This window comes from Micrasema longulum, unplaced genomic scaffold (genome assembly GCF_059751315.1).
Source record: "Micrasema longulum isolate JH-2025_06_02 unplaced genomic scaffold, ASM5975131v1 h1tg000678l, whole genome shotgun sequence".
NCBI lineage: Eukaryota > Metazoa > Arthropoda > Insecta > Trichoptera > Brachycentridae > Micrasema > Micrasema longulum.
The window spans coordinates 1,498,828-1,524,943 of NW_028277874.1; the positions used below are offsets into that span (position 1 = coordinate 1,498,828).

The 26,116-nt window shown below is 31.3% G+C and overlaps 1 protein-coding gene across 2 annotated transcripts in view; it reads left to right on the forward strand.

The window, feature by feature from the left end:
- The first annotated feature begins 10,220 nt into the window (after positions 1-10,220).
- LOC148279715 (organic cation transporter protein-like) overlaps positions 10,221-26,116 on the forward strand; it is a 126,482-nt gene continuing 110,586 nt past the window's right edge. For both annotated transcript variants that reach the window (XM_088229488.1, XM_088229491.1), the window contains exon 1: positions 10,221-10,502. In XM_088229488.1, the coding sequence (XP_088085614.1) occupies positions 10,330-10,502 (173 nt within the window). In that variant the 5' untranslated portion in view covers positions 10,221-10,329. The remainder of the gene's footprint in view (positions 10,503-26,116) is intronic.

Consider the following 26,116-nt stretch of genomic DNA (forward strand, 5'->3'; position numbering starts at 1 on the left):
TTCTAGTAGAGAAAAAACTACCATCGTACCAACGTAAAAATATTAACGGACGCCAAAAAAAAAAAAAAGTCCACGGTTCTTACTTGAATAAAGCAATTTTCTTTTCCTTCATTTATTTCTAAATCATCATCTAAATTTATTGTAACTGAAAGAATCTTAATGATTTCGTAAATAAATTAATTATAGTAAAAATTATTTAATATCACTTTATTTATTTATTTATTATATATACGGCCTAAGCCAATTACAACAGTTACATGAAGAAACATAAATGCAAGAAACTGAACAAAAAGAACATAAAACTATTTGGCAAAGGCAAACAAGGGCAAAAAAATAATCGTATACAATATATTCAAAAAACGAAAGACCTAAAACTTTGAGCTAAACCATGCCAATCCAACTTCATTCCACACTGTTTAATTGCGAAGAGATCTACGAAAAGCCGGAAGATCTATCCCAAAAAATTCCAAGTCGTGTGATGACTAATCTACACATTCTGGACATTGGGGCAGAAAAACCAAAGTTGCTCTTAAAAGATTTTATAAATAGCAGATTTTGACTTCTGGTGACACGGTTGGGAACATGAAAAAAAAATTAATTGCAACAGAGATGGGACATCACTTCAAGCATTAAGTATTTTGAGAATGCATATAAGGTCCATCTCAGTTATACGTCTCTCCAATGAAGACAGATTAAGAGATTGCTCTTTTTCAAAATAGGAATAATTACCCCTTTATTTATAATAATAATTACTACTTAATCTGATAATAATAAATTTTAGATTTTTTTTTAGAAAATGAATTTTCCAATTGTCCTTTACTTTTTAGTCAAGTTGCATCGAATGTTTTTTTGTTTCAAAATGCCTCACAATTATTTCAGAACAAATTAATCAAATTTTCAAACATTACTATGCATGTACTTTTGAACTTAGTTCATATACATATTTTTTTAATTTTTAATGTCTTCATTTATGTATGTTATTATAATATTACATGATATCTCATATTCAAATAAAATTTAAAAGGCAATGACTCATAAAAAACAAACCTTTTTTAAAAAAATGGTTCTTTTTCCTTATTTTAATAATTTCATAACACATAATATATCTCAATAACTTTTGTGAATAAATATTATACAACTTCAATGAAATACAAAATAATACATGGTTTGACCGCTCTTACCGGCATTAAAAAAATATATCTCTAAAAGTAAATAATGCAATGATTCCATTTATCCAATTTTGGTCGCATCAACCAGCCACATTTGAATAATGGATTGGCAGTGATGCAAGTGGAACAGTCACCTGGCTTGCATTGATTGTGAAGTTAAAAATGCAAATCGCATATTATAATAATAGGTCGATAAGTCGATAGGTCGACCATCGTATGAAAGCACGAAAAAGATAAGGAAAAGTCATCTCACCGGATTGATTCAGTACGATCTTTTTACGATAGTCAATACATGTATGTTATACAAAATATTTTACAAGCATAAATGGTTACATAGGTACCTAATAGAAATTAAGGGTTTGTTATATTTTATTATCTACTTTAAGGAGACTACATAAAGAAAAGATTTCAGAAGAGAAAATTGAATAAAAGTAAAATTGAAACTTTTTAACAAAGTTACAATAATAATATAATAACTTATATTTACATATAAATTATTAATAAAAAAAAAAACTTGTTACACTTCTGCTTATTTGTTTGACCAATTAGCGCTTTCCCCCTCTAATGGGCATCTTCAGACCAGTCTCACCCATATGAGGGTAAAAGCGCTAATTGGTCAAACAAATAAGTGGAAGTGTACCAAGCATTTTAAAATTAATAACTTTAATGTAAATATAAATTATTAAATCATTACAATGGAATCCCATCAAGAATTGACAATAAATAATTTAAATCAAAGTTACAATACATCTTATCGTTTCCAAAATAGAATGAAATATAACTGATAAGTATCTATGAAAAAAGCAAAGTAAGTTGACTGATATCTGTCCTAGTAAATTACACCTGGGTTGGTATTTCAAATGCTCTCGTGGCCGATTATCTCGCGTATTTACATACAAAATGCACGAGAAAAACGGTTTTCTCGTGCCACGAGAGTGGTTCAGAATAGCACCCCAGTGGTATTCTGAACCGCTGTCGCGGCCGTAGAAAAGCATTATCTCGTGTGTTTTGTATTTAAATACGCGAGATAAATGGTTTTTCTACGGCCACTAGATCGTTTGGAATACCAGCCCTCCAATGTTATCAGTGCTTCGAATTTTATTTATTTAGGTACTTAACCAGGATGCATTCTGTTCAAATACCTTATATTTACATTAATTTATTTAAGCTGTGCATAAAATCATTATCAGCATGTCCGCCTCCTAAATTTATTGGCTTAATTCAAAGGCAAAAAGATTTTAATTTTGTCAATTTTGACCAGGGTTCAGACGCAAATCTATTTTTTTGTGTACCGCGCATCCACCTTCGCAGTTGATGGGTGGTTGCGAATTATGTGGGTATGCATTAAAATATTGTCACAACTTCAAAATCCTTTTTACCCACAACATCTGTTTACTTCCCACCGCCAGTATCCTTTGATCATCCGCCACATTAAGACTTCGAGTAGTGAATCGTGCGTTTATTTTGTTGAACGTGTGCCGTGTTCATTGTTCAGCTCCAGATCGGAGGCCTGTCCTAGTGTTGGAGCCGCTCGCAATTTACCAGTTAGACCACCGCAATTCCATCAAGAACGAACCAGGTTAGTGGGATCCATTCCTAATCCATCTCATTCGTTGGTGTTGTAACCGATTGACACTGCATGCCGCATATCTAGGATATTAATTTATTTATATTAAATTTTAGATACAGTACTATATTGTAGAAGCCCGAGGGCTTCGCCCCCGCTATTTATTGCCCCGCATCCGCGTGGGAATTCGTTTTCCACCATTAATGAGGAAAAGATTTGTTGATTCCACTGACGCATTCATAGCTTCCACATCTGCGGTGCTATTCTGAACCGCTCTCGCGGCCGTATAAAACACCTTCTAGTGTATTTTGTATGTAGGTAAATACGCGAGATAAAAGCTTTTTCTGCGGCTGCGAGAGCATTTAGAATATCACCCCTGGGGTGTTCTGGAGGAATAAATAACACAAGGAAGTTCAGTGCTACGGGAAATTGAATAAAAAAAAATCTTACTCACGATATAAATTTGAGCATTTAATTGCAATGCGAAATTTCTTTAAAATATGCAAAAAATATGAGTTTAATAAAAATGAACTATTTTGAAGGACGTCACTAGTTCTCTGAAATCAACCAATGATATTGTGTTGTTAAAGCCTAGACAGCTCACCGAAGATAAACTAGTAAAGTCCTTTGCTGTCTAGTTTAAAAAATACAAAACTTGAAAAATTTGTAGCGATGATAATACAATACATATGTTTTTTTGGTTAGTTTGTCCGTCTAATAACACTTTTTTTTAAACCACTGAATTTCTTCATTCGATTGTAACTTAGCATTCCCATAGAGCAGTTACCTATGTATTTTGACCTAGCTTTGTTTTTTTTGTATCTCATATTAGGTAAGGTTGAAAAATTTATATTAATGTTTTTTTTCGTCCTTTTTTTTGCCCCACAATAGGTCAAGAATCCCAATTGCAGTAGTGAATTAAAGCACAAGATTTTTTTTGTTCTCGATCGAACCCGGAACCTTCCGTGCGTGGATCTAGTATCTTAGCCATTACATCACAGAGGTCAGTTGTGTGTTCTGGTTTAAAATAACTTCTCGTATGTTCAACCTCTAACTGATAACCTATTTACAATTTCATTGTAATCAAAGTCCTCCTCCATATCCTGGTGAACATTCATGAGAGCGAGACTGGCGAGTCTCTCGTCTCCTATTTTATTCCTAAGGTAGGTCCTTCAATCTTCTCAGGAGAAACTTCTTTCACGGGGAGAGTGGCCAAAATCTTTAATAGCTTTATATCTAGCCGAAAGTTTTATTTTGAACCAAAAATTTATAGTGGGTTTTGAAAAAAAAAAAAACTTTTTTATTATTTGGGTTTACGGCCTTAGACAATATTAACTTACAGTTATATAATGAAAAAAACTTATGTTTAAGAAACTGAACAAAAATAACATAAAACTATGTGGCAAAGAAAAACATGGTCAATGAATGAATGAATTATGAATGGTCAAATGTTATAAATGGTCTGTCTTACAGTACGGTGTAGAGGCGTGGACTCTTAAATTAATTAGTTTATATATTTCGTCTGTCTTTAAATAAATATATGTTAAGTATTCAAAAGGTTATAAATTAATTTGTGTAAAATTTATTAATATTGTTCTTTATTTACTTTTTTTTTCTTATGTATCTCTAAAATAATGTATAAACTTATATGTATGTATTATATGTATGTGTGTATGTTTTCATATGTAAATTTATTAAATATTGTTCTATGTACCCTATACCTATGTTGGTACATTTCCTTATTTTTACTTATTATTGTATCTTTTAGTTTTTCTAATGTTACCTTTAATTTTAACTAAATTTACATACTTATGTTTCACTGCTGCACTTGAATGTAATTTCTAATATATGTAAAAGCCCGTAGGGCGGTAAATTAATAAATAAATATGTTTTGATGTAGGAAATTTTGATTTCTGTTAACGCGGTTGGGATTGTGAAAATAAATTGATTGCAATAGAGATGGGACTATATTATCATGTGTAAATTAGGGTTTGAATCCCCTAACCCTCCCCCCCCTATATACGCCGTTGGTTGATTCAATGAGGAAGTTATTTTGGCTCATTAACTCCGAAAGAATCTTCTCACGAAAACGTGAAGTGAGCGTTTTAAAAAAAAAATTAAAGTGTAAAATTGCCAATCATTTGTAACATGTTCATTTTATTATGCATCATTGGTAGCGGCCGAAGCGGGGCATATATTTTCTGTCTAGACTTGTTATCTCTCTTCAAATATTAGAAATTAGTCTTTCGGTTATCTTCCTGTCGATTAAAGTTATAAAATTATATATCATTACGAATCTGAATATACATACATGGCAACTAAAAAATCGACGTGCTTAATTGATATGTATAAGTTAGTAATAATATTATTCATTAATTGTGAGTACAAAATTTATAGTCGGACTTTAATACGACATTCATTTTGTTATCAATTTTACAAGATTTAAAAGTAAAAAGCACGGTAGCATGATAATGGCGTGATACCATATTCTTCTTATCTTTCCTCTCCCCGATGGAGATTGCAAGTCATCGCAGAAATTTTTACTTTTGGCAGCTGCCCCTGACCAAAGACTGAGTGCATCAATGGAACCAGTCAGCAAGTTATTTTGCCAAGAGATGCGCCTTCTGTCTGCGCTGCGTCTTTCTTCAATCCTTCCCTGCAGAATGACTAACCTGTAAAATGTTATATTTTTCGCCTCTCATCACTTGCCCGAAGTACTCAAGTTTTCTTTTCTTTCTTCAGTACCTCTTTATCTTTTTTCATCCGTCGGAAAACGTCATCGTTTTGGACTCAGTCCACCCAGGAGATTTTTAATATTCTATGTAGCACCACATTTCAAAGGCTTCGGTCTTTCTGGAAGTGGCTTGAATGAGCGTCCACGTTTCTACACCGTAAAAAAGTCTAAATTAAAATTTCCACTACACTGGCTCAGTATCAGCCATGAAAGAAACGTTCACATTCTATCACTTCTTCACAATATTTTAAATAATCCCACTTCGCCTGTTTATCTGAGAGAGCTCATCCAACCTCTTTCACAACACGGACTATCTCTTCGTTCTAGTAACTAGAGAACCCTTTTAATACCCTGTCATCGCTCTAATGCCTCCTCTTTCACAGTAGTAGCCGCTTGATTGTGGAATAATCTACCCACTAATGCTAGAGACCCCCCTTCTTTATTTACATTTAAGTCAAGATTGAAATATCACTATCTTAATATTTAAATTGTTCCTTTATCCTTCTTCTTTCCTTCCCATCCCCTCTCCTCTCTTCATAGTATAGTGTTGATTTTTTTAAATATATTTTATTTTATTTTGTTAATCTTTGCTTTTAATTTTTGTATACAATTGTAAGATTGAATATGTCCATGTATTCATAATTTTCTCAAACTGAACGGTTTTGGAAGGTAGGAAGAAATTGCCTTAAGGCAATATGCCCGCCCTTATATGTATATATATTGAATATGTATATTAAGTATCAAATAAATAAATACAAAGGCTTAGATTGTGACTTTGATATCTTCTGATCGATCCCATTTATCATTCAGCCAGCTTCCTAAATATGTATATTTATGGACTTGCGCAATAACCTGCACTCCAATTTTAAAAGCTACTGGAGCCCAATTACAAATAACTATCGACGTGTTAAAAAATATGCTTAGCATTTGAGCGATCACAATTTACAATGATGAACATGCTTAAGCTATCGCAGTCATTAGTCAACGCGTGTGTAATCTCTAAGTCAACGCTCGGGTCGGTTTGTTTTTTGTTTTCCTCGTTAATAAATACAGTTCCTTGGCGAAAAATCAGCGTTTACTATAAAAAATAGTACAATATACAACAAACCGACACGAGCGTTGACTTAGAGATTACACACGCGTTGACTTATGACTGCGATAACGTAAGCAAGTTCATTATTGTTCATTGTAATCGCTCAAATGCTTAGCATGTTTTTAAGCACGTCGATAGTTATTTGTGTTTGAGCTACTGGGCTCTGGAGTCTGGAACATGCTGGCTACTGGTTGCTACGTTGCCAACCAACTTTTTGTAGTTTTTGATTTAATAATCATTTTTTGTTCTGTTTTGAATATTCAATTCATTTAATATAAATTACAAACTAAAATTCAAGACGTACATTTTATAAAACGATTTTATTATATTATATTTCAAATATGATTTTATCGAACGTATCCATCTCACATTACCATCCTTTTAAGACAAAAATACTTGATTTATTAGTTACATTGGCAGCATACTGATAAAATAAAATAGGAAAGAATTTAATAGTTAAGTATACTTCGAGAAAGAAGCTTGTTTAGCTTTGAAACCGGTCGTTGGAAAAAAAAATCGTGGTTAAGAACTAAGTTTTTTTTTTTTTCATCATAATGAATAACTAAAAAGTTAGTGGTTCAAATATGAGATTTATAGAAAATAACTGTTTGAAAATGGGTTCGAACTTCGGACCTGTGATTTCTGATTCGTAAGTCCGCGACACTACGTTGTACACATTACAAAATACCCTTTATTTACACAAAAGTATTTGAATGTTAAAAATACATATTTTATCTGTCGTTGACCTACTTATCAAAATATGTACATAGTATGTTTCTGTTTTATCTACATTCAATTTCATCTGACATAACACGCGATCAAGTTCAAAGATTATGTAATAGGTACGTATTAGAATCATTATATTTTATCACAGTGATTACCACAGATGATGTAGATACAAGTTTATATTAAATTCGTTTGTATTTTTCAAAGGTAAGAAAGGGGGTTTGACATTTCTTCAGAGAATGAACTGAGGTTAGGAGGGTGTGCGCAGATCTCAAAATAGGGGAAATGGGCAGAATGCCACCACGGTCCATGACAATGAGTTTAGTAGTGATGTCCATAACTGATAGGTGTAAATAATTTGGTAATACGAAACCGATTATAATAATATCTGATTGATTTACAGATAATCGGTTGTGAGAAAGACATTCATAAGTACCCATGTAACATCATCGTTATCATCGTGACCCTTTCCATACTTAATGGTGCATTGGGCACTGTATTTGAAAACCAAATACAGCGTATTTCCGTCATGGGTTACGTGAAGGTAATGTGATGAATCCCACGCTTCAGATGTCTGTCCAGGAACTGTAAAATATTTCAGTTTGAAAAACCTTTCAAATCAATATTTCACGTCCACCCTGCCAGGAATCAAATCTAGGAACTCAATAACGGTTGGCGAATGAGCCAACCACTGCAAAAAAGGCAGACTTATCTCCACTCAATTTTTTTTTTCGGTATTTTTACCTGAGAGCAGCCATCAAGTCGATAACACTCTTCCAGTTCTGAACACACATAGAACTGTATCTTAATCCACCTGAAAACAGAATTTAAAACAGTACCTACCTTATTAAATATTTCAATGTCAGTCGTTTGCCATGAAAAAATATCAAGTTTTGAGATCTTTAAAGATTTTTTTCAAACTAATCTTTTTTAGGGAGGCAGTAAATTCGGTCTCTTAAAATTTCAATTCAGCATTGTTTAAAGATTTTTAGAACTGATTTTGGTATGAACTTGAAATCGATGACTTTATGATTTCAAGGTAAAAAATGCAGGTAGATACATTATTTCAATACTGTTTTGCCAGTGACTGCGTTTTTCTGTCTCTAGTATTTGTAAAAAGAACACGGTAATGATTAGTTGTAAAATAAAATATACAAACAAAATTCTCAATTTCTGATTACTTTTTTTAAATTCTGATTTTCACATTATCGCTTTCTAGGGAACTTGTTACAAAACAGACATAACAATAATACACAAGCATTAAAACGGAATCATAAAACTCTTGTAGAATTTACCAGACGCGTTCTGTCCATAGATACTGTGGATGCGGCGCATCCCTTGAAAAACATGTAGAATAATGTATATCTGTTTTAAAATAAATAAGAATGGAATAAAAAAAAACATTTAATTATTTTCATGATTTCTTTATTCTACAATGACAAGTATTTAAATAAGAAACACGTAAGTTAATAAAAATCTTAATATTTAAAAAATACATACTGTCAGTAACCTTCCCAGCATCCCTCCTAGCAATAGTCACCGCTCGCTCCTGGAACTTATGACCTCTACGACTGAACTGTACGAAAAATCAGTTTGACATAAAAAACTTGACAAAAATTGAGACGATAAAAATTGAACATAAAGTTGCACTGGGAAACAAGCAAAACCATGACATACCATCAACCAAATGTGCTGACGTACACAAATAAAGGACCGGACAACAGCCACTCCATTACATTAAAAACGCAAGGACAAATGCAGGACGCTCAAAAATACTAAACAACGGACTTAAACATTGCAGTGACTTACCTGAATATTCGTAAAAGTTATACCGGAAATGAATTTAAAATGAGCATTAAAAAGCACACAATGACCACGCTTACCAGACAATACATAACATGCCTTATAATATATTTGTATAACCCTAACGAGTTTTCAAATTTGTAAATAAAAAAAATCTTCCTCCTTTGCCGCTCCTAGCGGAGGTTAGCGACCATCATTCTGATCTCGTCATGACCCTGGGCCAGTCGAAGGAATACTTCTCATTAAGTAACATGTGACCAAAGTATGAGGCTTTTCTTCTTTTGACAGTGGTCAGTAACTCCCTCTCTTTATTCCTGATGCTTACCACCACTTCATTAGAGACACGATTAGTACATGAGATTTGCAGCATTCTTCTTTACAACCATAGTTCGAAGTCCTCAAATGTTTTTATCGTTGCGACTTTGAAGGCTTAGCCCTTCACTGTATATTCAGAATACATGCAAAAGGTACATTTTTTGTCTTAGGAAATATGACCACATTTCTTTTTATCAGAGGGAACTGAAATGGCTCAAAATTAGACAGCGGAGACACTATCACTTTCTCTCACTTCTGTTCAATTTACTTCATAGTCCTAACGATCCTATATACCTGCGTGAAAAATTTCAACGCTTATCAGTTCATGGTTTACCTCTTCGTTCTAATTCTCAAAGCACTCTCTTAATTCCCATCCACAATTCCTCTTCCTTGTCTAACTCATATAGTGTCCATGCGGCTCGACTGTGGAATCATCTCCCATCCACCATCAAATATGTTACTATAATATATCTGTTTAAATCACGTCTGAAGAAACATCTCATCTCTTCCTTAATCTCTTGTATTGATTTAAGGTTATTTATAAACAAATACGTTTAAGTCTATTTATATATTTCTAAAGCTTTTTAATCTTTATTTTCTATTAAATATGTTTTGTAACTTGAATTATAAAAATAAAATCATTATTTTATTTGTTGGTTGGAAGAAATTGCCATTTGGCAATAAGCCCGCCAACGTAAAAATAACATTCTGTACAAAAAGTTAAATAATCGAATCAAACGGTTATAAAAATAATCGTTTAATCCGATTATGAAAACCGGATCCCCGCATCACTACTTTTTTTATTTCGAATTTAGTCTAGTTAGGAACTCCGGTGCGTGCACGCTGCGCATTTTACGGAAAACGAGATCTCTTATTTCCCGCTCAAATATTTTTACATGTTATTTGAATTAAAAATACCAAAATGGCGAATAAACGAAAAAACGCGCCAGTTGGAAACTTGGACGTTATTTTAATGGAAATAGGACAGTTCGGAAAATATCAGTTGTTTAACTATCTTATGTTAGTGATTCCTATAATGTTCGCTGCCCTAAATAACGGGAATTATATTTTCACAGCATCTGACTTGAGTTACAGGTAAATTAAACTGTGTTCATTATAATGATGTAATTACTTATATTTACACATAAGTTATAAGTCGATAATTGTTAATAAATAATTTGAATCAAATAATGTGTTCATTATGTTTTTTTATGGCTGTCAACTCACAATCACAACACGAAACTTTGCCAACTTGGAACACGTGTTTGACTGCCGGCAAAGATGCGCCGTTTGCTAGTTTATTTGGCATTTTTCTACATTGTATGTATAATGTAGTGTTTTTCAACATATGGGTCGCAAAGCCCTGCTTGGGGGGTCGCGGGCCCAAGCAAGGGAAAAGTAAAATATAATGGATGAAAAAATAGCATTCCCGGGGGAACGGAGGGCCGTTCCCCAGGGAAGATCGGGTTTTGTTTTGCATTACTCGTATGACTATGATTACGTGTGACAAGTTTGTCCTGGGCCCCGATTACAATGGAAAATTATCATTTATCTTAAATTTTATCTTTAAAGTAAAATGAAGTTTTCTGTATGAAAAGCAGAATATGCATACAATTTTTTCTTCTAAACATGTTAAATTATAGATTACCGACGAAGATATTTTAAATGTACATGCAAATTCATTTTTTTAAATAATTTATTGCCGAAAAAAAATTATGTTAAAAACTCGTTTATTTATCGCAGCTGCTCCAATTTTAATTTACTTTGTCCCCATTTAGATATTTTTAAAAACTTTTTGAAACACTGTAAAATAAAACATTTGCACCTGTGTAATAAGTTTATTTTCCTTTAATTACGTTTATTTTATTATAATATCAAAATTTCGAATTGGTCAACTATATAATGAAAATCCCTCTCCTCCACTCCTCCACTCTATTTCCTCATCCCTTAACCTTCTTACGAGCTCTTTTTTTCTCATGTCTTATGTAATATATTATTTTTCTCTTTACTGTGTAACATGTTCTCTCATTATATTTGTGAAAAACTTTAACTGGATGTATGTACTATTTTTTATATTTATTTATTAAAAATTAAATATACTCATTTTCGTACAATATTATCGGTTTTTCTTTATAGAGAGTCGAAGATAACTCTGTTAACTTCCCATTGCAATCGCGGGCCTGGGGGGGAGGGGTTTCCCAGCATTTATTTTTACTCGTAAGGGGGTCGCATATTCGAAAAGGTTAAAAAAAACACTCCATTGGATGATACGAGTATACGTACAATAAATAAATAATAACGCTTTATAAATAAAATATAAAAATATTACGTCGATGAGAAAACATATCCGTTTATCTTTCATCATCATATCATTTCCTCTTCCGCACCCAGTGGTTCATAGGGCACTACATTAGGAAAACAAATGCAGCGCATTTCGATCACCTGTCACATGAAGGTAAAGTTCTACGCTTCAGGTGCTAGTCCAGGAATAAAAAAATAGTGCAGTTTAAAAAAACTTTAACCGTTTTCACGTCGAATTGAACCCAGCCTTTCAAGAATGGTGAGCGAACACGTCAACTACTGCATAAAGAGGCAGACTCGAGTTATCGTCTACTCGATTTCCCCGGTAAGGATTTTTACATGAGAGCAGCCATCAAGTCGAAAGCACTCGTCCTGGTTCCGGTTCTATTTTACACACTGAAATGTATTCTTCATTCGCCTGGACACAAAAAGAAACAAACATTGAGAAATTAAGTAATGTCATAAACTCTTATATTGGTTCTTAAGTTTTTATGAACTAGCTTAAAAAATCATAAATTTATAAAAAATGTCAAATTGTTAATGCCAATTAATCTTTTTTTTTTTGACAAGATGTGGGCAGTTATTTGGGGGGGGGTGTCTTGCTTTAATGAATAGATACATTATAAAATTAATTGATTGCGTAGCTATGTATGTTAATTTTACATTATTTATTTTACATAAACGGCAGGTTTTCGCGCAAGCCATAGTACAACCGCCGCGCCGCTTTGATCGAGGTTACATATGAGTCATCACGTCATCAGATGACATAAGATACGCAAAGAATAGAATTATAAAAATAAAAGTTTTGTTTTATTGGTTGGTTGGAAGAAATTGCCATTTGACAACAAGCCCGCTAATGTACAATTAACATTATGTACAAAAAGTAAAATAAATAAAAATAAATAAATTGCCTTTAACATATTGTGTATATTATGCATTTTTTTTTTTTAAATATGCATAATTATGCAGTTTAATTAAACTTCATAACTTTTATAACAGTAACAAGTAAATACGCACAAGTAACTAAAAATATACAAAATATATAAATATTATAAAGCAACAAACATTTTCAAGCATAGAGAAAAGTCCAAGAATTATATTATGAGATAAAAAATTGAATCAAACTCAGAACCAAAAATATATGTCCGATCCTTATACCCCAAAGTAATAATTCGCTCCCGCTCATAGAGTCGCACATACGGACAAAAACCATTCTATGGTTATCAATCAAGAAGTTAGCTACAGTTTACAGCAATACAGCGGGCCGTAGATACTCAGGTCAAGAATTGCAAGCGCAACCTAAACCGTCCGTTAAAACAAAAAATATTAACGGCCTATATCAAAGATCCCCAATAAAATCAGCTCTCTCAATTGTTTGAAAATAGTTAAAAAATTAGGTTTTTTTGCTTTTAGAAAAGGATTTTTTTCTCAGTATTGAGAAACAGATTATAGCCATGATTGCGCCTGTGATATTAAAGACAAGCAACTTACGAAACTTGGCATAAAAATGATTTTGTATTTTTTATATGTAAACATTGTCTACAAATTATATTGTTTTTATTTATCGTAAAAAATATATTCTATTTTGAAATACGTAAAATAGCATTTCATGTTTTTTAAAATATTTTTTATAATCTTTGCGGCTTATCAAAATGTTTTAAATTGAAACTAACCAGAGGTAATGAACTTTTGTTTTTCATGGCTATTTTATAAATATTTTAGTTGATAACATTAACATTCGTAATTTTATATACTCAGCATTGTTTAAATGTGTTTTGTTACATTTGCAACCATCGTCAACACGTTTTCAATTTATTTTGTAGGTTTTATAAACAGATACAATTTTTCCACGAGTAATACATATTCAGGCAAAAGAACAAAAAAAACATAACGAAATACCACACTAAAAGAGAGGTAACTTTTTGTGGTTGATATGGGATTATAATGCTATTTAATAATGCTCACGCTTACACACACCCAAACATTTTCTCCCACACAAATACACACAAACACAGCTCTACACTTACTCTCATAAAAAGACACACAAACACACCCTTTTGTTGTATCATAATTTAATATGTATGATTTTTATTTTACTTCGCTGGTCTGTCTTTAAACCGTATCTTTTTTTTTATTATTTAAAAATTATAAAACACAAAGTATTTTACAAGTATAATACGTTAAATTACATTCCGAGGAGTTACAATAGCTCAATTCGGGACATAAATAATATTAACATTTAGAAAATAACACATATTGAGAACAACAAAGAAACAAAGCAAGTTAAGCACCTTTATTACTAAATATAGCACAACAATATATACGCCAAAAACCTTTTCTTACACAAGCAGAATAAATATATATAAAATAACGCTTTTAAGAATAAAAAAAAAAGTAGTGAATCTACTAAGGGAGATAAGGTCATTAACATCACATGCCATGCGGATGATGCTGCCATAGTGATGATGAGAACATATCCATCTCAGTTAGTAAACATCGGATGCCTAAGAAATGTCGTATAGTACAATGAATACATGATTATTGGAAACATAATTCGGATATGCAAAACGTGTGTCAGACCAAATCATGGTGTATACAACAGAGGCGAGGATAGATAGAGAGAAAATAAAAAATACTAAAAACCAAGTAGAAAAACTAAATTAAAAAACTAAATAGAAAAACCAAATGACTGTTATTTTAATTGTTTTTTTTTTTTGCACTACAACAGGCCAGGAGGCCTAATTACAGTGGTGAATTACATCACAGAGCACCCAGGCTTGAGAAAAATCGCATTTTTTAAAAATTTTGTGTTCTCACCGGGAATCGAACCCGGAACCTTCCGTGCGTGAGTCAAGCGTCTTGACCACTACACCACGGAGGCCGCCGACTGCTCAGAACGTCAGAGATGAAAGTTCTAAAGGCAATCGTAGGGAAACCCAAAAAAGGCAGAATCTAGAGTCAAGAAGTTAGACGGATTTGCGATACCCATTGCATAGTAAATAGATTATGGAGGGATTACGTCAATAATTCCATTAATAAACCGCTCCAAAATCCCCTATACCATTGCCCACGAAATCCCGGCCGTTTGCCGACTGCCCGGAAGACCACCAAGGAGACGGAAGACCAGCTGAAACTCAAAGTCTCAGGAGTTAGCTTTTAGCTGATACCAAATTAATCGATCTTAACCGAAAAGAAGAAAAATATTAAACTTTGCAAAATACTTTCACTCAGATCCTCCAAGAAAAGGTTTAGGTAGAAGTCCTTGAGAGCCACGCTTTGCAATTTACGCATTTCATTATCTTTAATTTTAGTCGGTAGTTTTTTTATACCGCGTTCGAGAGATATTCTCCAAGGACTTTTTACCAAACTTGGTAGAATGAAATTTTGGTATATGCAGGTTTATGTTATTATATCATTGTTGACTGTTTCTGTAAAATAAATAAATAATATTAATGAAAACAAAATCTTAATATTATTAAATATTAGTATATGATATACATATTTATTTTAATACTTCGAAATTTTTCGCGCTGCGTCATCTTCAGAAAGTTAAATGGAAATGTTTGATTTATCACTGTAAATTTAAAAGGAAAAAAAATATGTATGCCGATTACATTGGACTATAATATAAAAATCAAACAGTCATATTAACAAACAATGACAGACCTAACTATGTTGACTATTTGAACAATCACAAACTTACTTACCATACAATTTTGAATCTAAAAAAAATGACATAAAATAGATGCTTACATAAATTATGAACGACTGACTGAAATTGAACATGTTAAAAACTTAATACTAACAATAGACAGACAATTGACATGGACAATTCATATCAATAATTTAATTAGCAAAGTGGTAGCATTATCGCGTCTAATTTTTTTCAAAAACTTTGTTCCAAAAACAGAAAAAAAGTCTAATGTTTAAAGCCTTTGTAAAAACTAAAATATGTTGTGTGCAACTACTATGAGGAACGGGAAATCAAAATGACATAAACAGACTACAAAGACAGCAAAATAAAATATTGAAGTTAGTATATGACGTACCCTATCTAAGAGCAACTAAAGAACTCTTTAAACAAACTGAATAATGTTACTGAATTCTTTCAGCTAGATTTCTTAAAATTTATTCATAAATTAGCTACTTATGTAGTTGTAGACGAAGAACTGAAACATTTAAAAAAATGTAGTAAACATAGACATAAAATAAAAATATCAGCACAATATAATTTCTAACTTTTTAAACCGAGACAAGGAAAGTCGAGACTAATAAACTAGGGAGTGAAATTATACAATAAACTACCAGACAGAACTAAACAAAAAAATCAGACAAACTTTACAAAATATATTTTAAATATAATAATTTTGATATTAAAAATTAAAAAATATTTTGATTAATGTCTGTAATCCGTAAGGGTTTATAAATAAATTTCTAACATTTTTTTTATTTTTTAAAAATAATTATTATTTTATTTGTTACGTCATAACATATTGTTAGTTATATTGGCTTAAAAACAATGCCCAAATAATGCATTGATCTGTGTTTTATAACCCCTGGATAGTGTAGCCAAGTGTGTATGTGCATACATACATCTATAAATAGTACCTAATGCCATGCGCACAGTTCGTTTTTTGTATACAAAAATATATCGTACGACATCGTACGATTATCCTTTTCTTTTTCTGACATGTTTTCCGTTGCGCTCTATATTTGGAATAGCAGCGGTGGTTCACTTAGCGTTAGCACTGTAAATTGTTTTAATGATTAGCTGATTAATAGCAATAGCACTTGATAAAAGTAACTTCACCGGAGCCCTTTTTACACGGCATAGAATTAAGAATAGTCCAGAAGGAGCGTAGAATCATATTTGAATACATCGGACTGTGTCCAATAATTCCCCCACTTAGACACACTTTCGCCGCGCGCATACGTTAAGTCGCCGGGTAATGTTGCTTGATGGGAAAAAAAATTAATCATAACACAAATGTAAGGTTAAAAAAAAGCAATCTGTTAATTTCTCTAAAATTTTATTGTGCACACGGAAACAATGATTGACACAACAGATTAGATAAATAAAGGGTCATTTAATAAAAGTAATTGAATTAATGAACTTTGAACTTAAAATATAAAACAAATTTTATTTGACACAAAACGGATATTTTTATATCATGCTAAATTATATTTGATGTTTTACAGATAATGTCTTTCAAGTGTCCCCCACGGCGTTGTTTAATCCGAGGTCTAATTTTCATTAGTTCTTTTATTAAATGAGCAATGTATGTTTTTTTTAATCTACCCTGGCAACACTAACGAAATTTCCATTTTGTTTCTTCGACAATCTGACAGATGGAAAAATAATTCAATTTTTAAGTCATTAATTTGCTACTTAAACATTCGTTTGTTAATTACACATGAAATGTGATGCCATCCTGTGTCTTTAAGATCCTAGCAGTATGTCTACACTTTAAAGGGACAAATCAAATCAGGAGTTGCGTACTGAGTGACGTCTATAAAGAAACTAATGGGGCAAAAAGTAAACTTACTCATTTATGAGTAGTTGAGTCGCCTTCTGTTTGATGTGCGTATTCAGTTTCTGGTCTATTCTTAATTCTATGTAACACGGTTTCGAAATAACACGGCGCATAAACGAAGTGAAAAAAAAATCATGAATGTGTTATCTATTATATTATTTTTTTCAATTCAATCAGAGGCTTGTGTTGCCGTATTTCACAAATATGCAAAAGGCCCGTTTTTTAATGATTTCTGCCAGTATTATCTTTTATTTGGGGATCCGGGCCTTTTGGTTATACAGCGATTTGCCTCCCGCAACCGCAAACTTGAAGAACGGATAGTGGAATAAAAGTTTAAGTCAAAATGTTTGAAACGTGAAATGAAAAATTCAAAAGATGTGTTGGCTTTTTACTTTTTGTTGCACGTCTGGCGGAAAGGTAAATAATATCGGCGCTGTAAAGAAAAAAAAATCCCAAACGATATGTGTCAACTTTACAGAAAAGCCAGTTACAACCTTTTTTTTAATTAATAAAAAAAATTAACACATATGTATTATTTTGGCGTGATTCCTAAATAACTAAAATAAAATAGGAGATCGTTTATTTATTAATAATGGCATAAACTAGTTAAGCTTTTAATAAAATAAGCAGTTTTTTCGTCGTGTTGTAAAAACAACAAAAATGACTTACGGCCAGTTGCATGAAAGAAAGTTCAGTTAAATAAAACTTTGATTGGCTCTTTTGTAAAGCTGCTACATGTCACTTGGTAAGTTTTTTCTTTCCAGCGTCGATATGTTTTACTATAATATTTTTTAACTTAAAAACGTATTATTTCATTTTCGATTATAATTGGTAATAAGGGATATTTATTATTTGCTGTCAAAATTTAAATGACTTGGATATTTACAGTTGACCTTAAATTTAATTATTTTTTCATCATCATAATTTTCATTCCGCACCTAATAGTGCATTGAGCACTGCATTAGTACACCAATCACAGCGTATCTTGATTTTTTTTTGTTACTTAAAGCTTAAATGATGGCTTCAGGTGTCAGTTCAGAGACTATGAAATTTAATATTTCAGTGTAAAAACACAGTTTTAAATAAATGCTGCATGCTAGAAGTAGTAACAACTTTTACTTACCAAGTGTACGGAATTATGCGCAGGGCGAGTGTGGGAGTGAATAATCATTGTTACGCTTGTTTTAAAGAATTTTGTTTTTTTTCTCTATTATATAAAAATACATTGACCAAATTGAATCTATACAATCAAAATTTATAACGTTTTGCAATTTTAGACGGTTGACTCTGAATACAGATCCAGATGAATCTACAAACTTACCTAAACTCCAAACTCTCCAAATTCGCAGGAACATACCTGATGCCATTTTTATGCATAAAACTTTAAATAACATGATAGATTGCCCTAAGATTCTATTACTTATTAATTTTATAGTCCCAGCAAAACAGACCAGAAACCAATCTCTATTTTAAATTTCTAAATGTTCCACTAAATCTTTTCAAAATTCATTTGTAAATAGAACCTGCAATATGTGTAATCAGAAATTAAATTAAATTGATATTAATTACATATCTTTAACTTCCTTTGAAAAATGTATTTCCAAAATAAAATTCAAGTTATGATGATGCTTATATTATGTGCAGTTTTGTATGTAGGCACATAATAAATGTGTACTGTATGGTCAACTAGAGTTGTATTATATATTATAATGTGCAATCTAAATCATTTGAATAAATTCTTAGCATGTGGTGGAAAAGTAATATGAAAAAGTACATTATTTTCCTTAAATTAAAAAGTTAAAATTAAATTTATATCTATATAAAATCACTTTGTAAAGCGCCCTTGAGGTATCATATTACGAAAATGGCGCTGTATAAGTTATCCATAATTATTATTATTAACTGTGTGACCAATATTCAAAAGTAGATATATTTTTAATAAGTATTACATTTACATTTTTAGTAATATTACAAGTTTTGTATGATTAGTTATTTTATGTTATGTATAATTTGTATGTGACAACATTTACAATAACAATATTATTTGGAAACCTCTAATTGTTGCGTCTCATACAACGAAATAATACGGACCAAAATGGACACCAAGTCGTTGGAACAATAGGCATAATCCCCCAATAACTACACACGTGCGTTTCCAGAAATTATCAAGCAGCCAGTGGACGGTATCTACCCACTGTCTACAAAAGCTTCTCCTCGGACATCTATCTCCCTTTGTTAACCATGGAGTTGAAACAGTGTTTTATTTATTTAGTTTTTTATTGCTTACTTCTTGGCATGAACACTTGACAAATTTACTACTATGCTCTATTTTTTGTAAATTTATTGAAATCATTTTAAATTTGCTAGAATTCCATTCGTCCATGCGCTTTGTAGCTGCACGATGATTGGTTATCTAGCTTTCACATATTTTTTTAAAATACCAAAATTTTGTAAATGGGGTCTAGAATTCCAATCGTTTATGCGCTTAGTAGATGCAAGACGTGTTGTAATCATACTCCTTTTTATTATTCATATTATTAATATTATTTTTAAATATCATTAATACACTAAATTTATTTGTCAATTTTTAAAATGCGTTAATGGGGGCTAAATTTCTAACTGTCTATGCGCTCTGTAGCTGCAAGACGTCCTGTAATCTAGCTCCTATCTGTTATAGTTTTTAATTGATCTTAATTGAAAACAAGGAACTAGACTCCCAACCGTCCATGCGCTCTGTAGCTGCAAGACGTGCTGGGTTATTTATTAATTGTACAGCGCCCTTGAGGTGATTTTAACAAAAATAGCACTATGTAAATTATCCAACTATATATATATGTATTCGTGACACTCCCCTCACGAACACGCGATTTTTTTTCACGTTCAGGCTCGGAAAGGTTATTTACGCGGACCAGATGTGAAACAGGTATACCAAAATAAGCGTAGTTGTATAATCAGCTGTTGCTGTCAATGTGTCAAGAGCACGTGTTCAGAAAATCTATAAATTGAAGACACGAGTGAATAAAGGTGTTATGTGTCAAAAACAATATGCACATATATTTGGGGTTAATATTTTGAATACCAGTACACATGAACGTAGTTACTCAGAAAGCAGCCAAGCAGTCCACGATATAAAAATTAAAAAAAAATCTTTATTTAATAAAATATACACATTATTACAATATTAATACATTATTAAGAAAACAAAGTATTAAGATATATTTTGTCCCGATAAACTATTCAAAAATAATTTGTCATCGGGTGCTCAGACATTAGTTTTAATTAATAATCAAATAAGAAGAGTACCGACATAATACTGTATACGTATAAAATAATAAACATAAAAAATAGTTTTAAGAATTTTTTTTTTTTAAAGTAAGAAAATAGAGTAAAATAATACAAATAAAATTAAAGAATAGTAATTTACTTGAATATATTTTAAATATAAGAAAAAAAAACAAACACATTTATAAATAGTGTGTGCTCATAAATGTGATCAAAACAAGATAAAAAATAAATTAAACAAAGTAAAGTAAAGTAAAGTAAATAAATATTAAGGTTATCGGGTGCAGTAAGGTCAATTCTATGATCCGCCAAAAACAGCCAGACCGCTTTCATGCAAAAAACTACAATAATCAAACAACATACCATCACGCCGCTTCAGGCAGAGAGGATACAACGCAACATCACTCTGTTTTTGCATACAGACCTCGCATCCTCTACATTCATATATCTTCTCATGCACGCACGCCAATTGAACGTAGTTGAACATAGCAGAAAGCAGCCAGCCATAGAAAAGTGAAACCGAGATAATAACACCTTTGTGAAATGAGTGAATAAACAAATCTACACAACAGTTGGAATGTTTTTGACTTTAACAAATGATAAACAATGAATATATTAGTTTTTTTTTTTATATAACAAACGAAAATTTCGTTATATGTTTGACCAGTTTTAATAATTTTAAAAATTCGTTAAGATTTTTAAGTGCTGTGGGTGTTTTCTGCAAATTGAGAAATGCCTTTTTTGTGATGGACACCATTTTCAAAAGGTGATAAAATCAATTTTTTGTATGAAAGCGGTCTGGTTTTTTTAAGCAGAACATAGAATTGACCTTACTGCGCCCAATAAAATCAATATTTTATTTTTTCAAAATTGTGGACTGGCTGCTTTCTGCATAACTACGTTCAATTATTCCTACTCTTGACATGTCCATCTTCAAGTATTTGATGGACTTGATCATGCCATGTTGAACTGAACCGGGTTGTGGTCCCGTGGTAGTATTGTGGATTCACGGACCAAAGGTCCCAGGCTCAAATCCCACTCTACGACAACTCGATTTCCGACTTTTTGGAAATGATCTGAAAATTTAAATATTTGAGTAAATAATAAGAACTCTAGTATTTCTCTCCCTTTTTATAAATAAAAAAATGTCTTTCTTGGTCTTGTTTTCTGCATCCATCAACATTCGCATAATAGATCCTTTTGGCCGTTCTTTCGCCGTCCATTCGCTCTACATGTCCAAACCAACGCAGCACCCCTTTCTTGATTCTGTCGATAATGAATGTCTCAGCCTTACATAGTTCACGGATCTCGACATTTGTGCACCTATCATACATTGTTTTACCCCACATTTGCCTGAGAGATCGTATTTAGACAGAATTTAACCTAATTTCATAATTACTTTTCCGATTCCATACTTCGCTACAATAAATTAGGGTTGGGACTAGAATTTCACAGTGAACTGCTAATTTGCCTTCTGTGACAAACATTTGTTTGCCCAGGTAGATTTACTATGTAGACTTTTGAAAATACTGTTGATCACAAAAACGGCATTTCTCAAATTTAATTTCATAAATTCATTAATTTAAAAATACCTGTTGTTAAAAATGTGCTTCAATACAGAATGTTACCCATGCATTCAAAGGTTGAATCATTAAATCATTCTATATTAGATCTGGCAGTTTTCTGCAAAATGCATATTTGTGTTTAGACTTGAAAAAATCACCAAAATTCCTTTGACACATAATTAAATTATTTTTTATTTTATTATTACAAACAAATCAAGTGAGTCTTTACAACAAAGTAACCTAATATAAATATTTAATTATTTGTTAAATACATAATGATACAACAGACATCAAAGTATTATTAGGGATGGGTGTTTTCGGCAAAATGCACATCTTACACTGTGTGGTCAGCTTCAGTCTTCAGTTCGTTTTTGTCCAACAGATCAAAACACAAATCTTTAGAAATAGAGCTTCAAAGTTTTTTTAACCAATTAGGCATAAATAATGATCACAACTTATGACAAAATTCGTTAAAAAACGCTTAATCAATTTAGAAAACATATTTTTTTCATTTGAATTTTATATTTAAAGGCTTTCTCAAAACTCCTGCACGCTTAACTCAATGTCGTTAAAAATGGTCTGCTGGACAAAAACGAACTAAAGCGACGTTAGGTAATCATTAAAACTGGTCATATGCATCATTAAATTATTTTGTTGATTACAAAAAAAAACTAATGTATGCATTATTCATCATTTGTTAAATATTCCAACTGTTGTGTAGATTTGATTATTTACTCTTTTCACAAAATTGCCATTACCTCAGTTTTACTTTTCTATGACTGACTGCTTTCTGTATGACTACGTTCAATCATTAATAAAATAAAACTTTCTTTCGTTTTTAAAATCAATTTTCGGCTTCTTTTTTATGGTGTTGTTGGCTTTATTTGAAAAGGTGCATAGAATCTTCATTTATGTAAAAAAGAAAAATTTAAAAAAAAATTGACATTACACCTATATCGACTCATGTCTTCAATTATTATATCGTCCTTGATTCCATAAATTCTGCTAGTTATGTGCAATGTGCACGGCTTATTAATTTGATAATGAACTTTGATAATATAAAAGGCTATTATCACAAGCAATAAATCGCACCCCAGAAGTAGGTATAAGTCTAAATTTGGCTGTGTTAAGTGATAAATGCAGTTTAAACACGTGTTTTCATATATCTTAGGAGAATACTGACGCGTCATACCAAAGCAATTGTAACAAAACTAACTGCGATCTAACATGTTCAGTACTTAATACAACAGATAAAATTAAATATCTTGGTGTATACATAGACCAAAACTTAAAATAGAAAGACCATAACGAATAAGAAAATGTATATACATATTTATTTAATTTTTTTTATACGCCTCCACTCGTTTGCGAGTGATTTTGGCTCTTAGAAACAAGAATAAGAAATTTAATGAATATACGCTTCAGTGAACGACAAAAAAAAACCATACCCACGAAAAAATATAATATAATGTGAGGTAGTTAAAATCAGTATGAAAGAGTTATGTGACAATAAAATATTATTACCGTCTAAATTAAACGTAAACATAATGTGAAATTTTGCGCCAAAAGTAAATAGGGACATTCAATTAGACTTATTATTTAAATTTTGCAAATAATATTTAACAAATTCAAATATTTTTATTATTTGTCCTTAAGAATTTAGTCAGAAGTAAATAAGTATCCTAATCATTCTGGGCTAGTAAAAATTTTACGTTAAGAGGGAACGTATTATATTCTTCACAAATATTTTGAAGGAATTCGCTTCTTTCGCAGAGGGGACAGTCGAAAAACAGATGATCTTACATATTTATTAGATTAAGGAATATTTTAAAAGTCAATATTCCTAAAAATCCTTCCTTAAAAATCAAATCATACATTCCTGTTTGTCAAGTTTATGACCTTTAGGTGCAATATGAATAATATTAACTTTTTTTTTTAAATCAAAGGAATGTTGATATTCTAATATATGATTGGCAAAATTAGAATTATCGGTATTACTAGACCATGATTGTATATGCTCTTTTATGCGTGATCTCGCGAAAGCGATAAAACCAGTCACTGGATATTCCAAATTTGTGGATTAAAATATCAATCGTCTTTTATTTGTATAATAAAAGTGTAGAGGAGTTCTAAGAAAGGTTTTATTTATAAAATTTAAATTTAAAAAATACATATATAATATTTACTGTGTTTTTTAACGAATCATGTCTTACGTTATGATCATTATTTATGTCTATTTCGCAAAAAAAATACTTCGAAACTCTATTTCTGCTGATTTGTGTTTTGGTCTATTTGACAAAAACGAACTGAAGCGACGGTGTCTTGGCCTAGCTTTTATTTATTTTTTTATTTACACCTAATACGTAGTTAACTATTTTATTTAGTAATGAATTTGCATTGCAATTGCACTTATACATTTTACAAGTGAATTATTTAATCATTTTCGGGTACTTTTTTATATATTTTAATTTTTTTTTTTTTACAATAAACATAATAATAAAACAGAATATTAAAAAAATATAGCATAATTACATATCAATGAAATACATATTAATAGAAAAATAGTGAACAAAAAAATCCCACAAAGGCATGGCCTGTTCGTGGGTATACAAGAAAATGTTAATGAATTTTTGCTCGTATAGTAAATAATGGACAGTTATAATATTTTTGTATAACATAAGAAAGAAAAAAGTAAAATATACTGTAAAAGATAAAATGGTATTTTTTTATGGTATTTATAGTAATTAAAAAAGGAAATAAAAAACATTAAAAAAAAACACAAAAATATTCCTTATTATTAAAGGGCAACAAAATAATTCATTGAAAAAAAGAGTTCTAATGAATGTTATAATGAACGGGGGAAGATATTATTATGTAATATTGCCTTTGGCAAGTTCAACCTGAAGCATTTTATTTTTTACTTCTCTATGTACTGTTTTCATGCTAAATAAAGGTTTGCAAAAAAAGTGTACCTATGACTTGTCGAAAAATAGATTATTCAAACAATAGAGTAATGAAAAACTTGTTACAAAATAGTTTTTAAGCGGAAAAACGACTTATAAATTAAATTCGTATGCAGTTTTTCAAACTTTCTGTTAAGAAAAATGTTAATAAACATGTTACATACTAAATCAGAGATCCAAATTGTGAGTTTTATAAAGGTATTTGTACTTGGGTACGCAATCTCATCTCAAATTATCTTCATATGATATAAAAACTTTTTGTGTTTTCCACGAGATGGCGTCGGCGTCAGTTTTTCCTTTTGACAAAGCAAGCTCTTTAAAATTTGAAGGGGTTTTGATTTGTGACATAACTTATTTGTTTAGGAATTACTTTAGCCGATATGCGTGACTTGGGCATTGTTTTTCTATAACTCGCAAATGCCTCCCCGATGCTGTGAGGAAAACAGATTACTAAAAAAACTAAACTTTAAGGACATGCCAATAGTGCATTTCTATGGTATGTAAAAAAACACTCGATCACAAAATCATCACTCTAGTGCCATAATCAGGGAAAAAATACGGGAATACGTTTGCATGTAGAAAAGTAAACTGCCTTAAATTTACACAGTCCAACGATGTTAATTAACAAAAATCTTCCACGGCCGTACTGACTATGAATGTGAAAATAAGGTGGCAAATGCTTTCAGTAATTGATGTATCTAAAAAACCTCATGGAAGCTGAACTTGCCTCGATAGAGTGGAAGTCGATGGGTTTTGTGAAAGAAAATTATTTTTTTTTCCATTTTCAAAATTAAGCGAGTATTTAATTTCCATTCCAGCTCTGAAAAAGTAATATCATTCTTTTTTTTATTTTGTTAATTTATTCATACATTATTTTAGATATAAGTCCCAACTGTGTTGATGTTGGTCCAGTAAAAAGTAACGATAAAAAATGTCGTCTGCTGCCGGGTACTGTAGAATCAATATTGCAGTATTAAGTACGTCAATATTAAGTCATAGAAAAAAATATGGCCAGTGGTACTTCTTCCCATTTCTGTTGGATTTCTGAAAAACCATTATTAAAT